Below are 22,511 nucleotides of genomic sequence, written 5' to 3'. Positions count from 1 at the left end.
TTTGGTGGGTCTTTCTAACACAAAGTTTCTGGAGAGTAAGTATCTGCTACAGGAGTTGAAAATGCTCTTGAAATTCCTTGAAGCTGTTTCCTTAGGTCACATCCATTCATCTCTTTGTGTTTTCTGATTTAGCACTGAAGCACCTTGAGGCTGACTCTCCAGTGAGGAGCTGGGGCAGGAACTAGGTTTATCTTACTGCTCACTGGGGATTATCTGGGAGGATCATAGGACTTTTTGTGGGTGACCTCTCATGGTTACAGGGTTGGTATTGGTGTATTCCAGCCCTGCTGATAAAGGAAACTGAAGAAGCCAACTAGCAGAGGCATCTGGGAAGGAAAGTGAGCTAGAAAATGGAAGATGTGACGATATCCTGACCCACTGAGTGCTGAGTGTAGTCTACATGTCCCAGTGCACAACAGCAAGAACGAGTGAGAGTGAGAGTCCTTCTCATCCAGACACCTCCCTTTCCTCATGAAAGACCCCACATTTGCCTTCAGGAGCAATTCAACACATTGGAGGAAGCAAAGCCTTGGCAAGACCCCACTGAAATGAACACATGACAAGCCCATCCCTTGGGTGCAAAACAAGGTTCAAACTGGTATCCACTGTCCAGCAGCGCAGTATTTTCCCTGGACCTGATGTCCTCCATCCTCAGGACACCCCTGGACTTCTTCATCCCCTTCCCCAACCCGCACACTAAGGCATGAATGAGGATGCCCTTTTGGCAGCATCTTGACCCCAGGGTCCTTGGCCAACTTTTTGCAGCACAGTGGGGTCCCCATGAGACTCTGTGACAGGGACGAGGGCCTCATTTGGCACATGGGGACACCAGACTCCCCAGGAGCAGGGGGAAGGAGAGGAAGCCCAGCGCTGGGGTGCACACCCACCTCCCCAAACCACCCCAGACCCCTTCCAGCACCCCACCACTCAAACCCCTGGGGCTGGATCCTCCAGCACCACCCCTGGGGTGGACATGCCGCCCAGGGCAGCCCAACACTACCAGCTCTCATGAAGAAGCTGGCACCAGGGGCAAGCGGGGAACATGCCGACGGCCGAGGTGGGGTTGGGGGCTGCCTGTGTCCCCTCCCTGCCGTCCCCCACTGACTGTATTCTGGCTGTGAGGAGCTCTTGGCTCCACCTTCCGCCCTTCCCTCCCCCGGTGCTAAGCAGCAAAGCCAGCGAGAGGCATCCAGCCGGGGTATTAGTAAAAACCAAGCTCCCTCTAGGAATGGCACTTGCCTGAGATCCTCCCCGCGCCGCGTGCCCCGACGCCACCGGGGCTGGCAGGGAGAACAAGGGGGCTATTGGAATACAAATCACAGCCCTTGCAGGACCTGCCCGGCGCACCGGCCAGCAACGTAAGTTTCCCTACCTGAGCCCGCTCGCACACGCGCACACCTTCACTCCCGCTTCTTTCCCCCCTTACTTCTACTTTATCCAGTATCCCCAGCGAGGGTCCGTGTCACCCTCTGGAACTGGAGGGATGGATAGCAGCCTTTGCTCTGCTGTTTTCCAGCTAAGCCAGAGGCATGCTTTTCTATCCCTTCTTTTTTTCCTAATTTCTTTCTTCTTTTTTTCTTTTCTTTCTGGATGGGAGGGATAAAGAGGCCTTTATTTTTAGAGAGTTTCTTTCTCCAAGGGGGGAACTTGCTGCACGGCGGCAGGGACTTTTAGAGGTGACTGCAGACAGAATGAGAGAGGAGGAGTGTGTGGGGCAGGCAACCCATAGCCCTGGCTTGTCTCAAAGTTAAACTTGGCTTGTGTTTGTACCTGTAAATATATATATGAATGTGAATATGTGTATGCAGACATACATATAGACGGGGGGAGGTGTGCATGCAATGTGGATGTATTTTAAGTCTTTGGTTTATGAGCTGCAAGAGGAGGATGAGGGATGGGGTGTCCCCGCCGCCAGGGTCAGGCTCTCCAGGTGCGGATCTGGAGCCTGGGCTGCTTCCCTGCCTGGTGCTGCTGCCCGCTCAGCTCCTCCGGTAGCTGGGATATTGATCCCTTCTGGTTTATGGATATAGTGCTGGCACTTTCCCTCCCTTACCTCCCCCTGGGTACTGCACTGGCATTTCCCCACACATCCTCACAAAAAAGGGGGGCAATTCTCCACGCAAGTTTTGTAGCCTCTATCTCACTCTCCATGGGGATCTGCACCCAGGCAGGATGGTCCATGTTTCTCCCTTTTCAGGTCCCCAACCCTTCTTATCCCTTTGCCACAGGCCCCTCTGCACGTCAGCTCCACACGATGCAGAGATAGGGAGCGATATCCCAATTAATCAGGGGCCCCGACCCATCCCAACCCCCACGGATCACGGGTTCTGCGGTGTGCACGGCAATTGCTTTGCTTGCGCTTTTATTGAGTGGCCCCTGCCTCGTGGTCAGCTCTCCAGAGACCTTGGAGTCCCTTTCAGATTTGGTGGTTGTTTCTCCTTTTCTCTCTTTCTCCCCTCCTCTTTCCTTTCTTTCCTTTGTTTTTGTCTTCCTCCCTCCCCTCCCCAGTGGGAAGAAGGACATCAAGAAGGAAGAGGGAGAAGAGTTCGAGCGCAACGATGGCTGACGACCAAGACCTTTCAGAGGTGGAGATGAGCCCCGTGGGCTCTGAAGACCACCACTGCCTCTCGCCAGGGCCCTCCATGGCATCAGACAACTCCCCACACCTTGCTGGCTCTGGGAACGGGGAGATGGGGAAGGTCAAGAAGGAACAGCAAGACTCGGAGGCAGATGACGACAAGTTCCCGGTGTGCATCCGCGAGGCGGTCAGCCAGGTGCTGAGCGGCTACGACTGGACCCTGGTACCCATGCCCGTCCGGGTCAATGGAAGTAACAAGAGCAAACCCCATGTCAAGCGGCCCATGAACGCCTTCATGGTCTGGGCACAGGCTGCCCGGAGGAAACTGGCTGACCAGTACCCGCATCTCCACAACGCAGAGCTCAGTAAGACCTTGGGGAAGCTCTGGAGGTAAGAGCGGACAGGCGGAAGAGGAGTGAGGGGGCTAAGGTTTGGGGGTGGCCTGGAGAGGACTGTGCGGTAATGTGGAAGGATGGAGACTTAGGAGCTTCCTCTCCTTCCCGGTAAGGAGCTCCTTGCAGGAGGCACAGTTGGTGGTGGGGCAAGAGTGGTAGTTGAATGTATGAAGGTTTCCTCAGCACAGCTCAACTCCATCCTGGGTAGCAGACCTTTCCATGTGTTTCCCACTAACTTCCCCTATTGTTCCTGACCAGGACGCTCTCGTCCTGGTCCTCTCCTGTCTGGCTGCCAGGGGACATCTTGTTTTCTTGAGTCACCTTCTCTGTTGGGCCAAGTCATGCACTAGCAGGAACCGGGCTGAGCCCCATCCAACTTAACTCACTGGTGGCTGCCTCAAGCCTATTTGAACTCAGGTCCCAATGCCGGGGTTGTTTTCTGCACAGTGCCACAGAGCAAGTGGGAAACCAAGTTATGGCCGAGGAGGAAGGTCAGAGGAAGAAAGCCAGGCAGCCAGAGTCCTGCTCCCATCCTTCCCAGGACAGTCCCAATTCTGGCAGGCAATGCAGGTGCAGCGAGATGGACAAGGAGAGACCCTGCTAGAAAGGGGGGCTGAGAGTTAGCAGAAATGAAGACACCTGCAAAACTCCCAGTTTTAGCAGGCTCTCTTGCAACATGCTGGTTCAAACCATCTCCCTTTGCACCCAGAGAAATGCCCTTCCTTCTTGCCGGCACACACACGCTTGTCCTTCTGGCCCCACCAGTTTGTTGTGCCCACTTTCATCCCCGGATCTCTTAGGTACCCTCCCCAGCCCGCTCCTTCTTCCTCCGCAGATCAACAGGCTGCCCTCCCTGATGGCAGCCAGCCCCTGGGTGTGCAGAGAGCCGTCGTGCCCAAGCCAAGCACATCAGGCTGGCTGTGCCACTTCTCTCCCATCTGGTGGTCTCTGCCAACAACCCCACCAACCTGTTACAAACACTTTCTGCTAAAAGTCCCCAGCACCTTCCCCCTCCTTGCCTTGCACCAACCAGCGCAAACGGGCCCTCTCATTCTCTCTCCTGCCCTGACAGCATTTCCTGGAGAAGCCCTCAACTTTGTGTGGGACAAGAGACATATTTCTAAGCAGAAGCAAAACATACCCCATCCAGCAGGTGATGGCAAGGTCTTCTCCTGATTTCAAACCTTCTTGTTCAGAAGGAACTGGGCTCTAACTTCTCCCTCTGCCACATCAACCCGTTTACCCCGACCTGCCAATGTCTACTGTAACTCCAGCAAAGGGATTTCTTTGTGAAGCTGAAGGCAGGGTGTGATTGGAGACGTCTCATCTGTTGCTCTTTCCCACTTTGTTCCCCACTCGCTTCCCTATACCACTCTGCTGCCCGCTTCTGGACTGTGAAGCTGTGCTGGAAGGGGTATGTGTGCAGGGGGAACCCACCTTTTTCACTCCCAAAGTGTTATTTCAAGGTATTGTTCCTTTATTGCTAAATATTGCCAGATTTTAGAGCAACGGCCTTGCTCTGGACATTGCATTGCCCTTGAAAACACAGCAGAGCAGTGAAACCCTCCTTAGGTGTTGCATTCAGAGTGCAGGGAGATACAGCTCCCAGCCTGTGGCCGCACTCATGCACCCGACTGCCCCCCTGCTCCCAGGGCATGGATATCACCGCTGGCTGCATGGGACTTGGAGCAGGGGGACGGTGCCGCTGGACAATAGTCAAGATGCCCTGGTGTTTGTCTGGGAGCATGGGTCAGGAGGAGAAGCCTGTAGGATCATGCCTGGGGTTGTTGCGTGCTCCTGGGTTTGCCACATAGCTGCTTTGCTTGAATGCGTCTCGTCTCTGAGCGTCCCTAGTGCAGGATGTGGCTCTCTGAGCTGTGTCTGCCCCAATGGGGACCATACAGTAGAATAAGCAGGGTTATGGGCGCAGTCGGTGTCTAGCCTGGGTAGAATCATGTGCGTGTGTCTTTCTGTGAGGCTGGGGGGAAATATCAACCCACAAAACTCCAGGGGAAGTGGCCCAAAGATTACCAGGATAGTAGTCCTGAGTCTTGCCTTCCAGCCATGGTACAGTTGGGTCTTCACTGAGGTTCCCACTGCCCACATCTATGCTGACCCCTGAGGTACAGCTCCTAACCATTGGTACAGCTGCAAGCAGGCAGGTTTTGCTCTGGATGGCTTTGTCTCAAACATCTGACACGGGTCCCTGCAAAGGGCCCTGGATGTTTGCATATCCTCACCCTTACAAGGTGGCCACCCAAACCAAACAGCCTATACTGCTAGGTGCTTTGGAAAATGCGGACAACTCACATTTCCACATGGCTGCTCTGAGCTTACACAGGTAAAGGGCATGTTATGCAGAGGGATGAGTGCTGGCGAGCATGGAGACTGCCTGCAGACCACCATTAAGCCAAGCATGTCCACAGCGATCAGTGCTGGGCGAGGATGGCAGAGGCTGGGAAATCTTAAAAGGCAATAGCAGATTGATTGATAACCCCAGCTCTGCAAAATGGGCTGCAATGGCCCCAGCTTTTTATTTAAGCTATTTATTTATTTAAGGTATTTATTTATTCATTTGCTCCAGCTCTGTGCCACCGCCATGTCCTCCATGGGCCCCAGTCCCCATTGGGAAGGGCTGCAGGACGTGCCCTGATGGCCACACTACCCCCAGGTGCGGTGCCGGGGGGCTTATGGCCCCATCCACCTCCCCCAGTCTGTTCCAGCTCAGGGTGTGTGAGGGGTGCAGTCAACAAACCAAACGTCGACCAAAAAGAAGAGTGGTTTCTGTGCTTGATAGTCATGAAATCTCGCTTTGGCTGCTTTCCTTCCCCGGGGTGGGACAGGGAGCAGCTCTCAAATGGAGGCCGGCAGCTGAAAATGTCGGCATGACTCTCAGCCAAGATGCCAGCCAGCACCACCTCCAGGGCCGAAAACAAGGGAGGCACAGGAAGAAGGGGTGGAAGGCTCCGCAGGGAGGAGCGAGGGGACCCAGTGGAGGGCTATTTGCATGACGATGGGGCAGCACCCAAGGAATAAGGTCACATCCACAGAATCTAGGGCCGAGGACGTGCAGGAGAGCCCGCCTGGCTACTTTCTGCTTGCAGCCAGCCCTTGCCTTTTATCAGCCCTGGTGCCTAACCCTGTCACCACACTGACTCATCAGCAGCTGAGTCCCAGCACAGGGTCAGGTCTCTGGCTGCCGTGCCAGTCACCATGCAATGCCAGGTGGCAGAAGGGGAGGCTACAAGAGGTGGGCAGAAAGATTTTAGCCCTTCTTTCTCCTCCCAGGGCAGGGCACTGGGTGGTTGCCCCTCTCCCCTCAGCTCTGGGGTGAGCGTTCAGTGTCGGGGAGGGCGGTGAGGGCTCGGTTAAACCCCATGAAGGGCTTTGCTCTGTGATCCATAACTTCTCTGCTCGTGCGAGATTCCTTTGCATTATAGCCTGTGGAGAGTGGGGGGCAGGAGGGGGAAGGCAGGAAGCAAGTGAAATCCAAATCCCCCCAAATCTCCTGGCCTTTGCCTGCTTGCACCAGTTTCACTTTGCTAAAGCCGATTTGAGCCTTGATCCCAGCCAGGGGGAGGAGGGAGCAGGCAGCTTTGGAAAGAAGGCAAGGGTGTGGGGAGTGGACTTGCCACTGTCCTGCTGGTGCCACTGTCCGTGGCCTACAGCTCTCTCGCTCCAAGAGGTGCCCACATAGAAAGAGACCTTTCATGCTCAACCACAGCATCTTATTAAGTTTAGCACCATCTGGGCTGGGCGTGCAGGAAGCCTTGAAGTGTCTTGGGTTGTGAGGCTGCAGATTTTGCCTGTATTCTCCATCTCCCATGGAGACGAGGCATTCTGCAAGGATGAAGGTTTTGCCAAGGCAAAGTTGCCTTCCAGTCCACAATGCCTACAATGGTTGGCCATGATGTCCCTTTGGAAGGGACACAGGCTGTGGGATTAGAGCACTCTGGGATGTGTGAGTGTAGTGTATGGTGGCAGGAGGGAGACAGAAAAGCTGGTGTTGGATTCTCAGTGGCTCAATTGCTTTAATCTGTGGGATTAAGGCAGTGGAGGAATGTGGTGTGTGGCCACGACCTGCTCAGGCTGCCTGGAGTGAATCCAGGTCAGCACTGTAATGGGCTCCAGCCCATGCCATACACCTCTGGCTGCCAGCCGAGGGGATGCACAAGGAGCAGGGGGACAGGAAGTGCTTAGGAACCAACCCATTACTTGCTGGCAACCCTGCGTGCTCCTTGAGCCATGCCTCCCCTTTGTCTTTTTTCAGGCCAGTTCAGGCCTTTTTCCTCAGTGCCTACAGCTTAACAAAACTGGTCACATTTTAGTGCTAAGGGCTTCAGGGGCATCAAGGTGCTGGCACAACCTCATTGCCAGGTAGTTCTTTTCTTGGGGAGAAAGAGGCATGAACATCCCATAAATGGAGGATTTTTTGCCATTTGGGAGCCCTGCCATTTCTAACGGCTGTTGGAGTTGCAAGTCATGGGAAGATCGGTTCCTTCTGAGAGCACTGGTTTCTGGTTGGAAGCAGGATAACCTTGAGTCACAAGAGTATTTGAGGGGAAAAATCATAAAATGAAACTGAAGTGCTTCCAGCTAAGACGCTGCTAGAGGCTTGAGCAATGAGGCTGATCTCATCTTCCAGTGCTCTGAGCCACCCTGGATGTGTGTTTCACCATTTCCGTGGAGAGTCCATTTTAACTAGAGCAGCCCATGATCTGGCAGGAATACAGAGAAGGAGCTTATGTTTCTGCAGTGCTTTTCATGCAGAGACCAAAGCTCAGCTATTTCTACAAGGCTAGCAATGTACCAGCTAAATTTTTTACAAGTGCTTGACTAAGTTCAAGAAGGGCTGGTCCTTTGTGGTTCATCCTTTCGCATTATCCATGTCTAAGGTGAGCAGAAGCTCCAGGTATAGCAGAATGCACCAATTTCCCCCCTTTGAAGTTTTCTTCAGTTCCCTTTTAGGATATTGCAAGATGCTCATAGGCGCAGCAGGCTCCATGCAGCAACATGGGTACTGTGGAGCCAACACCAATTGCTGCCATTTGCGCTCAGCAGAGCCTCAGACTTCGAGCAGAGCCTATGGAAGGGTGGGAGGTTAAACTGGAATAAATACAGTCTGGGGAAGCGCAGGAGACATGCGGGAGGCACAACTACAGGTACCAAGGGTGTGCCACACTGCCTTATTCCGAAGGATGATCCAGACTGCTCTTAATTTGCCCAAAGCCCTTGGAAACAGCTCTTCCGGCCTCATTTTACACAGCTATGAAAGGCTGCACTTTGCTTTTGGGCAATGTAAGATTGCGTTGTTGAACTTACTGAGGCGAGAAGCATCACGCAGCTGAGGCAGGGGGACCCAGTGCTGGCAGCAACCAGTGTCAGGGCTTAATAATTAACAAGGAGGAGGAAAACGTTGAAAACACTTCCAAGCTCTCCCTGTTGGCCTGGGAAATGCTCTCAATGGGGCAACACCCTGACATCTGGATTTACACGCTGTGTCCCACGATGCTGTGTATAGGTGTGTGTGTGGGTTCTGACATACCTGCCCCTCTCCTTCCCCTCTTCTTTACTACCTTGGCCTCTGCAGGCTGCTGAACGAAAGTGACAAGCGGCCCTTTATCGAGGAGGCGGAGCGGCTGCGGATGCAGCACAAGAAGGACCATCCTGATTACAAGTACCAGCCCCGCCGGCGGAAAAACGGCAAGGCCACACAGGGCGAGGGTGAAGGCCAAGTGGAGGGGGAGGCTGGCGGGGCTGCTGCCATCCAGGCCCACTACAAGAACGCCCACCTGGATCACAGGCATCCCGGCGAAGGGTCGCCCATGTCCGATGGTCATCCAGATCACTCCTCAGGTGAGTCTCAAATCGCTGTAATCCTGCTGACAGGTTACAGCCTACTCAGAGGCTCACAACAAACAAGTCATCTCAGTGAAAGCCTCAGTGATGTGGTTCACACGTTGCCCGTGACCCAACAAACTGCTGGAGTCAGTGGTATGTGCCTGAGTTTCACGGGCGCTTAAATTCCTCTGGTCGGGCAAGGTATTGTTGCACTCTCCTTTTCCTTTCAACAGGAAAATACAAAAAGGTTTGGTTTTGGTTGGCTGTTTCTCTCCCTCCACTCAAGTCTCCAGCCTAATGGTTGTTGGCATACTGGGAGGAGTGGAGCTGGGCTGTATATAAAGCCAGGCATAAAGCAGTAACTCACCTCTTCTCTCTCTTTCCTCCTCAAAATGTTTTTCAAGTTGCAGGTCAGAGCCACGGGCCCCCCACACCTCCTACCACCCCTAAGACCGAGCTGCAGGCAAGCAAAGCCGACTCCAAACGAGAAGGGCGTTCCCTGGGGGAAGGGGGAAAGCCACACATTGACTTCGGCAATGTGGACATCGGAGAGATCAGCCATGAAGTGATGTCCAACATGGAGACCTTTGATGTCAATGAATTTGACCAGTACCTGCCGCCCAACGGACACGCCGGCCACCCAGGCCATGTTGGGGGCTACGCGGCAGCGGCGGCTGCTGGCTATGGCCTGGGGAGCGCGCTGGCTGCAGCCAGCGGACACTCTGCCTGGATCTCCAAGCAGCACGGAGTCTCCTTGTCCACTGCCACCTCATCGGTGGTGGACTCCAAGGCCCAGGTGAAAACGGAGGGGTCCGCCCCTGGAGGTCATTACACTGACCAGCCCTCCACCTCCCAGATAGCTTACACATCCCTGAGTCTGCCCCACTACGGTTCAGCCTTCCCCTCCATCTCCAGGCCACAGTTTGACTACCCGGACCACCAGCCCTCGGGACCCTACTACAGCCATTCCACCCAAGCCTCTGGCCTCTACTCTGCCTTCTCCTATATGGGACCTTCCCAACGTCCCCTTTACACTGCCATCTCTGACCCTGCACCCTCCGTGCCACAGTCCCATAGCCCCACACATTGGGAACAGCCCGTGTATACGACTCTCTCCAGACCGTAGGGAATGGGGAACGGTGACCGAAGCAGCGACGGAAAGGCTCCGAAGAATCAGCACAGGCAGAAGAGCCTCCGAACTCCGAGGTCACTCAGTGCCATCCAGCCACCAGAACCCACTGAGTATACAGAAGTGCCTTTCTTGACCCCGGCTATCGCTGGCTCACCCACCTAGAGGAAGGTTTTTCGTCCTTTCGCCCTGTACCAATTTCACGCACGCAGGCCACACGACTGGCTTGCAACACCTTATTGGCCTTCTAGATGAGGAGGATTCTAGACATGGAGTGACTGGTCCATGGTGGCTTTCGTTGTGCGCACCCTGGACTGTACAATGAGAGAGACTGTCCTTTCGTTCCCCTCCCCAAACTGCTCCAGGAAGTTAGCAAGTGTTTCCAACAGGCCGCAATGGCCAACACTTTGTCACCTGCTGCGGGTGAAGGGTGGTTACTCCGCCTTGGTGAACTTGTTATGCGAGGAGTAGTAGGAGGACAGCATGGCCGGCTTCCTTGTGATCAGTGTTGTGCAACAGTCCTGCCTAAGATTCACACACGCATGAATCTTGAACTTTGTTGGAAGACCAACCTACGCTTGCTTCCCTGCTGATTTCCACAGCTGCATCCTAGTTTTTCTTCCCACCTCTTCTCTCCATCTTGTCTCTGTTTAATCCCACACTCTTTCCTGCATGGAAATTTTAAGGCCTGCCTGAACAATACATAGGACTCGGGAACCTTAATGTTACTCATATCACAGCCTGCGTGTTCATGTATGGAGGTGCAAAAGTGGGGAAGGACCAGTGAATCACTAAGGTGCTGCGGGTGAATCCTCCTTTTTTACAATTACTCTATATTGTTCATTTATGCCTGGCATTTCTGGCATCTCAGTCTTTTCTAGTCTCTTCGGTATCCCAAATAACCTCTAGACAAACTTGGTGCTTGCTCTTCCATGTCTGACTGTGCACTGCCTGAAACAAAGAGGCACCAAGAAAGCTACTATGCACTTGCCAACACCCCAAGTCGATTCCAACACTCTCTTTGAACCCTCACTCCGAACTCAGGCTGATGGGCTGTGCATCCCTGCTTGTTTGTTCATCATGTCTTCCAGTCGGCCAATAACTCCTTCCTATCTACGCTGAGGATGGAAAGATACTCCTGCAGCTTTAAGCAAGATACATATGCATCCAATCTTGGATGAGTGTAAAGAAGAGAACCCTATTTAGGTACAAAGGAATTTGTTTTCCCCTTTGGGTTTCAAATTGGAAGCCACCAGCTCTTGCAGTCAGATCAACCTCTTGTTTTCAGCCCAACACCTGTGGACAGTCTGCTTACTTCTTTGTCACCTCCAGGAATGGGGTGGTTTGTCATGCCAGGGAGTGAACTGGCACAAAAGTTGCTGCAGGAAAAGATGACTCCTGGCAATTGATCGCAGAGACATGTTGTGAGACCTTCCAATGGATATTCCACTCTAGGAAGACAAAATACTTTGACCAAACATGGACTGTGATCAGTGCCGCTGTACCCCTCTGCTGATATGACTGTCAGATGCCTTTCCTGCCTCCCTTAGCTATGGATGACTTATCCTTGTGGTGTCTGAAAAGATCACGTAGAATGTCTGCTCCTTGTACGCATGTAACCTCTTCCAGCCCTGTCCCCTTATTTATGCAAGTAGCACCTTCCTCTCCCACCTCCCTTTCTCCAGTCTCTATGCTGTCCTAGCACCATTAACTCTGCATTAAACATATGGAATAATAAACTTAAAAGTTTCATTTTCATGTGTCTGGGTGTTTTTGACCTCTTTCCTGCAAGCATCTGTTTTTTTCCCAGGGAAGTGTATGGATGGGTGATACCACCATCACATGGATCCCGTGCACAGCCTTCCTCTGCCTGCCATGACGAGCACACAGGCAGAACTCTGACTGGCCTTACCAGACTCCTTCACAGAGATGAGACTCATCTTCTGTTCACACCCCAGCTCCAGTCATTTCTTGAGTGAGAAATGTAGTAACACTCATTTCTGTTCTTCAGCTAAGATTCAGCACACACAATTAGGAAGAGCACCATTTTGCATGTGCTTAACCCAAGAATTTCTTAGTGTGGTTGTTAATGCTCTCCAGAATAGCAGCATGGGGTTTCTTCTCTTGTTTCTTTCCTCATCACCAGGTGGCAGATGACACACCTTCAAAAAACCCAAACCCCCAAATCTCCCCACAAACACAAATTTATGTAATTTGGAAGCAACCCATTAGTTTGTCTGTAGAATCTCAACACCCCAGCCTCTTGCCTTCCACAGATGAGAACCTAAATACAAATGCTCATACATAGTATATTCAAGAATAGATGTATACACCTTCTTACTTCTTGAAGAAGACATCCGGGGTGTAAAGTCCAGGGAGGTTATCTGAACATGTTTGGAAAGAAAATGTACAGGTCTGCTTAAGATCATCTCTCAAGGTCAACGGTAGCAAGGTAGGATCCCAGTTAACACAGAGGCTCCACAACAACCACAAATTGATTGCAAAGCATTTCAATGCTGACGCATGTGATCTATCTAGTGATTTTGTGTTCACTGAAGGCTTTATGGATGAGTAGAGTAAGCAGGATGTCTAGGAACTGTGGAACACGTTCAGAGCTTTTTAAAACTCACAGCACTATTTGGACAAAGTCCTGCATAGGGCCAAGAGCATCATCAGCAGAATAGCTCGATGGATCTAACAATGGCAATGCCAGCTAAAGAATTCCATGCAAAATAGGACTGTGGCCATTCACTGGAGAGGAGAAATCTTTACCCACAAATTATAGGCTGTGGGAAGAGTCTGGAAGGGAAATACTGCACCTCTGAGCAGGTCAGGCGCATGTGTGGGGAAGAAGGGAAGCCGTGGTGGAGTTAAGAGGTAGGAGAGCTGGTCACAGGGGTGGGAGAGCAAAGGGACATGGTGTGAATGAACAGAAGAGCAGCAAAAGAAAGTTCTTAACCCCACACAAGTAGCCTTCTCCATTTCTTCAAAAAGCAAATGAAGAAAGTGCGTGAGCTCTGCCTCAACCATTCCCTAATGGAAGGGGATGCCTCCTCTCATCTAGGAGGGTCCTCACAACTAGGACAGGACTGAGATCGCCGCTGGTAACAGAGGGGTTAACCACTCCTCTTGCAGCATAGAAAGAACTGGCCCGGCATCCTTCCCTATCCCTTTAATCGTATCTGATACAGATGCAAGGCTGGGGAGGGGAGGCGGGAGGGAACAAAGAAGTCATTTAAAAAAAAAGAAAAAAAGGACAAGAAAACGACCCCCGCGCTCCATGGCAGACGCCAAAACGATTGCACAAAGGCACCATTTCAGGGCTGAAATTTCACCACACCAACGTGATTAAAGGATTCCACGGAGGGTGGGGGGAGAAGGCTGAAGGCCACAGTGCTGCAAATTAACCTTTTCTTGGTAAGGATGCCCTGGACCAGGAAGCATTTGTGTTCCTCCCAGTCGACCCCCTTCCCACACCTGCAAGCATCTCCACATTCCCTTTGACCTGGGACCCATTCAGCTCTGGCATTTCTCCCTCCAAAACCAGCCCCTCCTGTGCACACCAACAGAGGAAGGATGGACTGGTGCTTTTACAGGGAGCAGTAAGAGAATGACAGTCATGGTTGGTTATATGAGCTGAGTTCCCAGGCAGCTGGATGTAAACTCCCTTTGGGACATGGATGCTCATGTGCAGGCACTGACCACACACACAGTATGGAGAATGCACACTTTATATAGAAGCACAAGCTTTAACACAAACTAGTTGGAAACATTCTTCCTGAAACAGCATAAAGAGAATAATTAATGTAAAGCAAAAACCATAGGTGAGGTGCACCATCCCCCTTCTTCTCCTCAAAAAAGAAAACAGAAATTCCGAGAGCACTTTTTAATACGATAATTGAGAAAGACTCGGCCCAAGAGCTCAGGTCTTCCTTAGGCAGAGTGAGAACCTTGGAGCACACAGATAAAGAAATGAAAACTAGACAGTGGCTGGCTGGAAGCCCTTGCAGATTGTAATGCATCCACCCAGCTCTTGACTTGAGCATGTCACCTCTCTGCACATCAGAGGCAAGAGTGCAGTTACCTGAAGGGGACAAATGACTGATCTTCCATCACACTACAGATTAAAGGAACTCTAGGATTTAACTACAGTTGTGCCACCATAAGAGCCACTAAAGTACGCACAACTGAGACAGCTGGAGAGCACCCACACACCTAGGACCATCAGTTCCACCGCGTGTCAGAGAAGGGCTGTATGAGGAGCAAGCTCAGCAGCAACCTACAACTGCTGAGCTGGTGGGTCTGTGAGTGGCAACCGTGCTTCCGGCTGGGGCAGTGCCACTGAAAGGGGATCCCCACTTCTGATAAGCAGCAGGAGCACGGAAACAATAGGTGATTTGATGAGAGCTGCTCTACGATACTCCTGAGAAGCCCCACAGCCAGCCCCGGCCAGAGAGGAAATTGGGGGTTTCCACAGCAACCTGCTGAGGGCACAAAGGCCCAACTGTTTAGAGGGAAGCAATGGAGGTGTCTCAGCACTCATGTTTTAAGAAGGGACAGGGGTGGAGGGCTGGAGTCCTTCTGAAGCCAAAGCAAGAGCATTTTTGTATAGCAAGAGTTTAATTGGCTATTGGTCCTATAACCAGGGAGGAGCAGTGCTGGAGAAGAGGAAATAGTTACCACAGTCTTGAGCCTAGCTAACAGGTAGGGTCAAGACTGCACCTTGGCAGGTGAAAAACAAGCTGCAAGAAAAGCATGGCACTTGGCTTCCTAATCTTATTAACATAGCCCATGACACGGAAAAAAAGAATGATGACCAAACTGGTAAAGAGAAGAAAGTCTTCTCTTGGGCATGTAAGACTGAGATGAAAGAGAAGGTGCGAGGAAAAAAAAAACCAAACACATTTAACTTTAAATGGGGGCGGGTATAATTTATTTACATAGATATAAACAAAAATAGAACCATCTCTGGAGAAGGAAAGAACCAAAACAATAGCTGGAGGCTGCTCAGTCTGTGATAATTAACTCATCCACACCCCAGTCTTCGTAGCTCCCGTCTGGTAGGTAACGACGGATGATTATGGGGATCTTGCGTGCTCTGAAGGGAGGACAGAGATGTGAACAGAAATGCCAGAGCCTTCACTGTACCACCTGAGCAGGCAATGGGAACTGAGGTACTTGGTGGCTTCAGTAAACTCATCAGGTTTAACACCAGTGATTTGGCATTATATAATAGAGAGAAGTCCCAACAACCTTCTCTCTTTCGTAAGTGCAAAGCACTGAGCGCCCTTAGACTTGAAACAACCATAGACCTACAGAAGGTCAGCCCTCTGTTGCTGCTGCAGGAGTTGAGCCTTGTGATCTGAACTCACTATAAGGCATCTAACCAAGCATCTAACACAAATATAAGGGGGAAAAAAAAATCATAAAGGGACTTGAACTTTTTGTTTGATGGAAGATTTTTCCCCACGAGATACTACAGAAGTGGCAGAATTGTGAGAACCTTCACAACAAACTGGTTATTCACGGAGTATTTTGCACCCTGAGAGCATCAGTTACATTTTAAGAAGGATACGTGAACTAGAGACTATTAAGGTACCAAAAGCTGGTACAGCTAAGGTGGAGCACAGCATGTGCTAACAGCGCTTCCAATTAGAAAGCAAGAAAAAGCTAAATAGAATTAAACTTAATGGAAGTAGACTTAAGTCAGCAGAATGTAATCAGACAGTCTGGAATCTAAGCAGGGCATCAGGTTTCAACCATATCAGACTTGAAAAGTAATACAATTTCTTTAGTGATCACATTCAGGGCTGTTGTTATTCTAGTAGCAAAGTAGCTCCCTCATGCCGAAAATGACAATGGAATTTTGGCACAGAATAGGATGCCACTATACTTTGTCACACCCTGACTTACTTCTAGAGCTCACACTCAGACAGTGACCAGAAACAACCCAGACTGAGCTTAGAAATCAGGAATGTGACCTGAGGAGCTTTTGGCAATGATAAAGGGAGCTATAATAGATATAAAAACTGCAAGAGCAACTGCAATGCACCGAGAAACTGAGGGAGCAGAGGGACAGTTCAGTTCAAGAACAGGGACCTGATCAGCAACAGAGTCCAGTTGCTCTGCTTGAAGGATCCTTGTATGTGATCTAGGCCACCAACCATGCAGGACAACTGCAGGCCACCTGGGAGCTCTGCTGTGGAAAGGTGGGTCTGTAAGTGGTGAGCCAAATGCTGCCTCTGCTACAGCCAAAGGGATTTATTTATCCTTCTGTAAGCAGGGGATGTGTCTCCCCACAATAAGCCAAATGTACAAGGGTGTGGGAAAAGAACCTTCTTAAGAGGGTCTCCACACCACCAGCCTGACCCGTATTTCATTTTTTGCCAGCACTTCATTTGAACACAGGTCTGTTCAGATGGCTGCTTCAAATCAGTTCCATTCAGGGAATTAAACTGATTCCAGAAAGATGAGGACCTTGGGTTCTCATCACAGAAATGAAGAACACTTGGATTCCAAAGTAAAAGAGGTGAGAGTACTCATATCATCACTACTTTGCACAAGCAACTAGGATGGGAGACAGCAGCTGCGGGGAAGTCCCAAGGTGGAAAAAGGGGAAGGCAACTGTAGTGCTCACTGTTCTTGGAATCAATGCTGTCTTGAAATAAGCTGCTAAATACTGGGATGAGGAGAGGACCACTGGCTTTAGTGGAATCAATACAACAATACACTCACCGCCAAAGTCTGGGACTTACTTGAGTTCTTTCATGGCAATCAGCAAGGGGTCGGTCTCTCCTTCCAACTCCACCATCACAGGGGCACACATCCTGGAACACAACATCAACAATCATTAGTTAGAACATCAACAATCATCAACACAGAGAGAAGGAAGAGGGACAGCTAAGGCTTTATTTGGGGGGAAACTAGAAGCTGGATTTATGATGCACTCGACTTCTACAAAGCAAAAATTAAGCATTTTGCAGAGGGTGGTAAGAGCAGAGCAAACATGGGTGCCCCTATCTGCCCATGGACAGCAGCAGCAAAGAAAGTTCACGTTATGTGTGGGTAAGGCCACTGGGGGCTGCTGCTGGCCAAGATTCAGCACTGAAGGCAGAATATGTAGGTGAAGCAGAACCAGGGGCCAGTGTTTTGGATTAAAGACCTGGCACGGGCCCATCTCATCTCTCCCGTTTTTCTGGCCTTCCACCAGTTGAAAGAACGTGCACGAAACACCTTTACAGAGTGCACCCTGTGCAAAGAACAACTTAGCAAAGGAAAGATCTGACCACCACCTATGAGCTTCTAAACAATGTAGAGAAGCATCACTCTGAGGGTGGATATAACCAAGACAGAACTCAGAGCTGTGCTTTCAGACAAACCTTGCTGCTAATAATCTTGCTCATAAGTTGGTTTTTAAAAAACACAAAACTTTTTATTAAAACAAGTCTAGGCAGGTAAACGGATGAAGTTGAGAGCAGCCAGTCTTAGCAGCACTTAGACTAAAATTTAGGATTTAAATATTACCTATTATAAATGAGGCCTTACTAATTCAAATACTTAAAAAAACTTAGAGCTTGCCACAATGCAACTGCACTCAAAACAGATTTCAGGTTGCTTATTTCATTCCCAATTCCTATGGCTCTGTGGTATCAACCGAAGATGTTCTGGTGCATCCCTCCCTCCAACGCTGACTTTTGCAAACCAGTTCTGAGCTTTCCAGCCCACACTGGCTCCCTCAGGAAAGACAGAAACCAGGATCTGCTTGTCACGTTCCCTACTCATTTTGCCTGTGACCTAGGAAAGTTCATCGCAGCTGGTGAATACCCCCCGTCTCTAGGCACAAGTACCACACTCTCATCAAAGGAGGGATACAGAGCCTCCAAGTGCAACTAGGAGCTCCAGTGGTGATCAAGATGGTGATCTGCAAGCTCATGTAAGGGACCACATGAGCTTTGGAAGTTTTTAAGGAAAGGGGATGCTCAGGATGCGGTGATGCTCAGGATACAAAGGGAAATACTCACGCTATCTGGAGGGCACGGGTGCCCAGCACTCTGGCTCGCTCGTACTTGGTCATGTAGGGGGTAGTGATCCTCTTCTGGTTCGCCTGCTGCCGCTCTCCCGACGGCAGGATCTCCACGTTCTCCTGTCCCTCCTGGCAGAAGCACACCAGCGCTGCAGCTCGGCTGCGCCCACCACCGCGGCCCCACGGCGCTGGCAGCACCCCGAAGCCTCCCCAGCCCCACCGCCCGCCCGCCCAGCCGGGCCGCCACACACCGGCAGCGCGGGGCACCCACCTCCTCCGCGTTCTCCAGGTCCTCCAGGCCCTCATCTTCCTCCACATCGTCGAAGTCGTCCCCATCAAAGCTGCGGGAGAGACACGCACGTCGTGGGCCGGGCAGAGCCTGTTTCCCACCAGCCTCGCTTCGCTTCGCCTCCCCTCCCTTCCCTTTCCCTTTCCTTTTCCTTTTCCCTTTCTCCGTTGCTGTTGCCGTCCCCGTCCCGTCCCTTCCGCCCGTCCCCGCTCTCACTTGTCTTCGTTATCGGACATGCTGCCTCCCCTCTGCCTTCCCACCCGGCGGAAGTAGGCGCCACCTCCGGGCGCTCGCCACGACGTTGCCGGAAGGGCGCTGGCCGTGCCGTTGCCGTGGCGCCGCGGCACGGCGCTGATCCCGTTCCCGCTCCCATCCATCCTCGCCACCGCCGGTCGCTACGGACCCGTTAGAGCCCGCGGCATAACGGCACAGCCCGCGCGGCGCGGCCCGGCCCGCCGGCATGCCAGAATGCGGCGGCACCGCGGCGGGGGGTGGCACAGCCCGGTACAGCCCCGGCACTCGGGAGCTGCTTAGAGGTAACGGCGGAGCGGGCTGCCCGTACCCCGCCGCACCGCCGGGACCCGGCCCAGCCTGCCCTCGCTGCGGGGAGGAGACCCCCCCACCCCGAAGTGCCACCGCGGCCGCCCGGAGGAGCAGGGTGGAACCCGGCAGGCCCGGCTTGAGTCTCCCAAACCTGCATCTGCCCCTTCGGTTTGGGCTGCGAGGGGGCAGTGCCCCGGGGTGGGTTGCCCAGCCCCTGCCCGGGCTGCCATCTTCACCCTATGTCGTGTTTTTCAGCGATGATGGAGGAGTCGAAGCTGACGCATTTGCAGAGGCGACACCTGATGGAGTGTGTGAAACGTGAGTGGTGGCCCTCCCGCTGCCGTGCTGTGGTGAGGAGCTTCCGCAGCTCGCCTTGAGACAGGGGTGAAGGGTCCCCACGGTCATCCGGGGAACGTGGTGCAATGGTGAGGCTTGGACCAGAGCCTGCGTGGTGTCAGCACACACCAGCAACCAGGGTGACACGGGGTCTTCACTAATGGTGCTGCAGTGGATCAACAGGCAGATCTTCTGCTGGCAGTGGTCCAGGGCCATCCATCCATCCATCCATCCATCCATCCATCCATCCATCCATCCATCCATCCATCCTCTCTGACTTGACATTGGTTTTGGTTTGTTCTCCAGGAGGAGATACCCTGCCCCTCCAGTGCTTCCCCACACCTAGCAAAGAGACAGCGCCTGCTTCCTCCCCACCAGCTCATCAGCGGAGCAGGCTTTCTGCTAAACCCCATCTCCGACCTGCCAGTGTCTGCCAGGCGGGAGATTCCTACGTCCGAGAGAAATTCAAGCCACGGGCAAGGCGTAAGTTGGCAAACGTGGCTAATAAATAAAAGGTGCCACCTGGTCCCTCCCTTCCCCTTCCATTCATCCCCTGCCAGCAGTCTCAGCGGTGGCAGGAGGGATCCAAGTTGCTGTTCATCCTCACACTTTAGAAATGGATCTCTGAGGGAAGATCTATGGTAAGCGCTTGCTGACTTCTACCTGCTGGCTGGTGGGTGACAGGTAATGATGGGGAATGGTTTTAAACTGAAGGAAGGTAGATTTAGATTAGGCATTAGGAAGAAATTCTTCACTATGAGGGTGCTGAGGCACTGGCACAGGTTGCCCAGAGAAGCTGTGGCTGCCCCATCCCTGACAGTGTTCAAGGCCAGGTTGGACGGGGCTTGGAGCAACCTGCTCTAGTGGAAGATGTCCCTGCCTGTGGCAGGGGGTTGGGACTGGGGGTGATCTTTAAAGTCCCTTCCAACCCAAACCGTTCTATGATTCTATGACTTGCACAGTCCCTGCATAAAATGGGAGCACTGTGCAATTTTTGAGCTTGTAAATGTGAATGAAACCTCTGAGGACAGCCTGGCTGGCTCTCTATGCCCGTGCCCTGCTTGTGCAGTTCAGTCTGTCGTTAACATAAATGGTCTGGTGCCCTTAGCAGGGAAGCGCTGTGGCCAGGCTCCTCTGTGAGGAAACAGGCTGATGATAATTTTTTTCCCCTTGGCATTCACAGGAGATTTGGAAAAGGAGAAGCAAAGGCTCCAAAACATCTTGGCAACAGGGAAGGATGTGGTGGAGCACAAGGTGAAGCCTGTGGTGGTTCAGACCAAGGAAGAGGAGATCCCTGAGCCTGACCGGTTTGAAGAATGTACGTCTTGCTGTTCCCTGGAGGAAGGCAGGGAGGAGGCCTGGGAAGTGGGCTCCCTCCAAGGGCTGGGCTGGCAGGCCAGGGGGCTGGAAACATGAAGCCCATTGCTGAAGGAGGAACAAAGCCGCGTTTCCAAGAGAAAGGAAATGCTGCTGTGGTGCTGTGACCCAGCCATCCTCAGAGAACTTACCCTGCTGGTAGTTTCAAAGCTCCCTTGGTTTGCAAGCTTCTTTGCAAACCTTGCAAGAGGTTTGCTGGCAGGTTCAAGCTCCTTGGGCTGCCAGGAAGCTCCCGAGGGATGTGCAGGGAGACCTGGGCGGGAAGCCCAGGTAAGGCCAGTCCTCCTTCCAGCCAGTGTAACTCAGTGTAGGCTATGACGCTCACCAGCCTGACCATGCTTTGGGCTGTTTTCTTTCACTCCAGCTGAAATGTTGAGCAGAATTTTAAGCACTGATGGACTTTGGCCTGCAGAGTATTCTGGGATGGCAATACACCTGCCTAATACCAGTCTGTGCTTGAATCTTCAGTGTGTGTGCACATCCCAGCCAGCCCTTTGCTAGCGAGGGCAGCACAGATGTGGCCAACGCTAGGAGAACACGTACAGAAGGGGTGCTTTAGTCCCAGCCATAGGGAAGCCAGTGCGGCTGGCTTCACGCGTGCCCTGTGTCCTCTAGAACTTGTTGCAAGCCGAGTACTGTCCTTGGCACATTTGAAATACTCATGTGCTTTGTACTGTGGCAAGGTTTGGACCATCTGGCTGCAGGTCTGTGCTGCAAAGTGGCAGCTCATGTTCTGTGTCTGTGCTAGTCCTGAGAGCAGAGGTGGTTGCCATCAGTGGGTGACGTGTATCAACTAATGAACCTCAACAGCTTTAAGCAGGTTCTGTCTCCATCCACAGACTGTTTAAATTGTCCACAAGTAACAGAATATTGTTGGTACAAAGAAAACTAGAAAGTTCCCATTTTACATTGTATAAGGGACTACTGAGGTATTTTGATGACATGAGCAAAATGGGCATTACAGCAGACATCACCCTTCCCCTGGTGGCACCACTGCTCAAACAGACCTAGGAAATTGGGGGTTCAGATCTAGGCAGAAACATGTTTTCTTGCCTTTCATCTGAATCCTGTTTCCACAGTGTTTTCTCTTATCCATCAGTGGTGAATGAAATTCAGGAGAGAAGGGAGTTCCTGGCAGAGATGGAAGCTCTAGGACAGGGCAAGAAGTATCGAAGGATCATCCTCACCGAAATCTCACAGGTACGTGAGGGCGCTGGTGCCTCTGGCTGTACAGTACATGGTGTGAACCTCTAGTATCAGAGACCTTAAAGCAGAGTGTCCTCTGGTACCTGAGTAGATAAGTGGGCAGAGAACTGTTTCCCTTCATGGCGCAGGACAGGCGTGAATTTGGGGAATGGGGGATAGAGGTTTTCAGGCTTTCTTTCCATCTCTGCATGTAACTTAATCAGGGAAATAGAACTTTTGTTCTTGGGATTGTCAAAAGAATTAAAAAAACCCCAAGCTTGCCAGCTTTCTCCCTGCTCAGCCCTTCCCCTTTGTACTTTGCAGAAAATGCGTGAGATGGAGATCCTTGACAAGAAGAGAAGTGAGGAAATGAAAGAGATCATGACAAAAGACTTCCCTGGTGGGAACAAATCTGATGCCCATGACTAGGCCAAGGGAAAAACACAAGTGCAATTTGTTCCCACCTTTTCTTCCCAGACTCTTAGAATCCAAGTCTCAAGGGCTGGTCTGTGCCTGTACCCACAGAGGGGGCAGCACCTCCTGCTGCCTAAAGCCAGAAGGCAGGAGCAATTTGTACATAACCAGTGCCAGAAGAAAGCTGTTGTAAAATACTGCCCTCACACTGGATCCCTTATTGCTCAATGACATTAAAGAGATGAAAACACACAACAGTGGCTACCAAATGTGACAAAGCTGAGCCTCCTTTTGCCTATGGAATGCCTTAGAGTGTGGCAATCCATCGATAGCAAGTCATTCCTTTCCATCCACTGAGAGGTGGAGGTTTCTTGCAACAGCACAATGCTAATACATGTATT

General features: G+C 51.8%; 3 protein-coding genes across 6 annotated transcripts; 2 read left to right on the top strand and 1 right to left on the bottom strand.

The window, feature by feature from the left end:
• The first annotated feature begins 1,056 nt into the window (after positions 1-1,056).
• On the top strand, positions 1,057-11,699 carry SOX10 (SRY-box transcription factor 10). 3 transcript variants are annotated; one of them, XM_030478692.1, is made up of 4 exons: positions 1,057-1,358; positions 2,509-2,968; positions 8,564-8,829; positions 9,225-11,699. In XM_030478692.1, the coding sequence occupies exons 2-4, from the start codon at positions 2,559-2,561 to the stop codon at positions 9,938-9,940; spliced, it is 1,392 nt and encodes a 463-aa protein (XP_030334552.1). In that variant the 5' UTR covers positions 1,057-1,358; positions 2,509-2,558; the 3' UTR covers positions 9,941-11,699. The 3 variants fall into 3 exon arrangements, with proteins under 3 accessions (XP_030334552.1, XP_030334549.1, XP_030334550.1); XM_030478689.1 differs by having other exon boundaries at positions 9,219-11,699; XM_030478690.1 differs by lacking the exon at positions 1,057-1,358 and adding an exon at positions 1,388-1,772 and having other exon boundaries at positions 9,219-11,699.
• A 3,148-nt stretch (positions 11,700-14,847) lies between these two features.
• POLR2F (RNA polymerase II subunit F) lies at positions 14,848-18,568 on the bottom strand. The gene is made up of 5 exons (XM_030478694.1): positions 18,472-18,568; positions 18,238-18,307; positions 17,965-18,095; positions 16,699-16,770; positions 14,848-15,041 (listed from the first exon to the last, which is right to left on the bottom strand). The coding sequence occupies exons 1-5, from the start codon at positions 18,489-18,491 to the stop codon at positions 14,951-14,953; spliced, it is 384 nt and encodes a 127-aa protein (XP_030334554.1). The 5' UTR covers positions 18,492-18,568; the 3' UTR covers positions 14,848-14,950.
• Positions 18,529-22,379, top strand: C3H22orf23 (chromosome 3 C22orf23 homolog). 2 transcript variants are annotated; one of them, XM_030478693.1, is made up of 6 exons: positions 18,529-18,791; positions 19,054-19,116; positions 19,441-19,617; positions 20,318-20,452; positions 21,611-21,711; positions 22,021-22,379. In XM_030478693.1, exons 1-6 carry the CDS (start codon positions 18,716-18,718, stop codon positions 22,123-22,125), a joined length of 657 nt encoding a protein of 218 aa, XP_030334553.1. In that variant the 5' UTR covers positions 18,529-18,715; the 3' UTR covers positions 22,126-22,379. The 2 variants fall into 2 exon arrangements, 1 of the variants encoding a protein (XP_030334553.1); XR_003990460.1 differs by having other exon boundaries at positions 18,562-19,223.
• The last annotated feature ends 132 nt before the right edge of the window (positions 22,380-22,511 follow it).

This window comes from Strigops habroptila, chromosome 3 (genome assembly GCF_004027225.2).
Source record: "Strigops habroptila isolate Jane chromosome 3, bStrHab1.2.pri, whole genome shotgun sequence".
NCBI lineage: Eukaryota > Metazoa > Chordata > Aves > Psittaciformes > Psittacidae > Strigops > Strigops habroptila.
The sequence above is the reverse complement of the archived record's forward strand: the minus strand, read 5'-3'. Positions and strand labels throughout refer to the sequence as shown.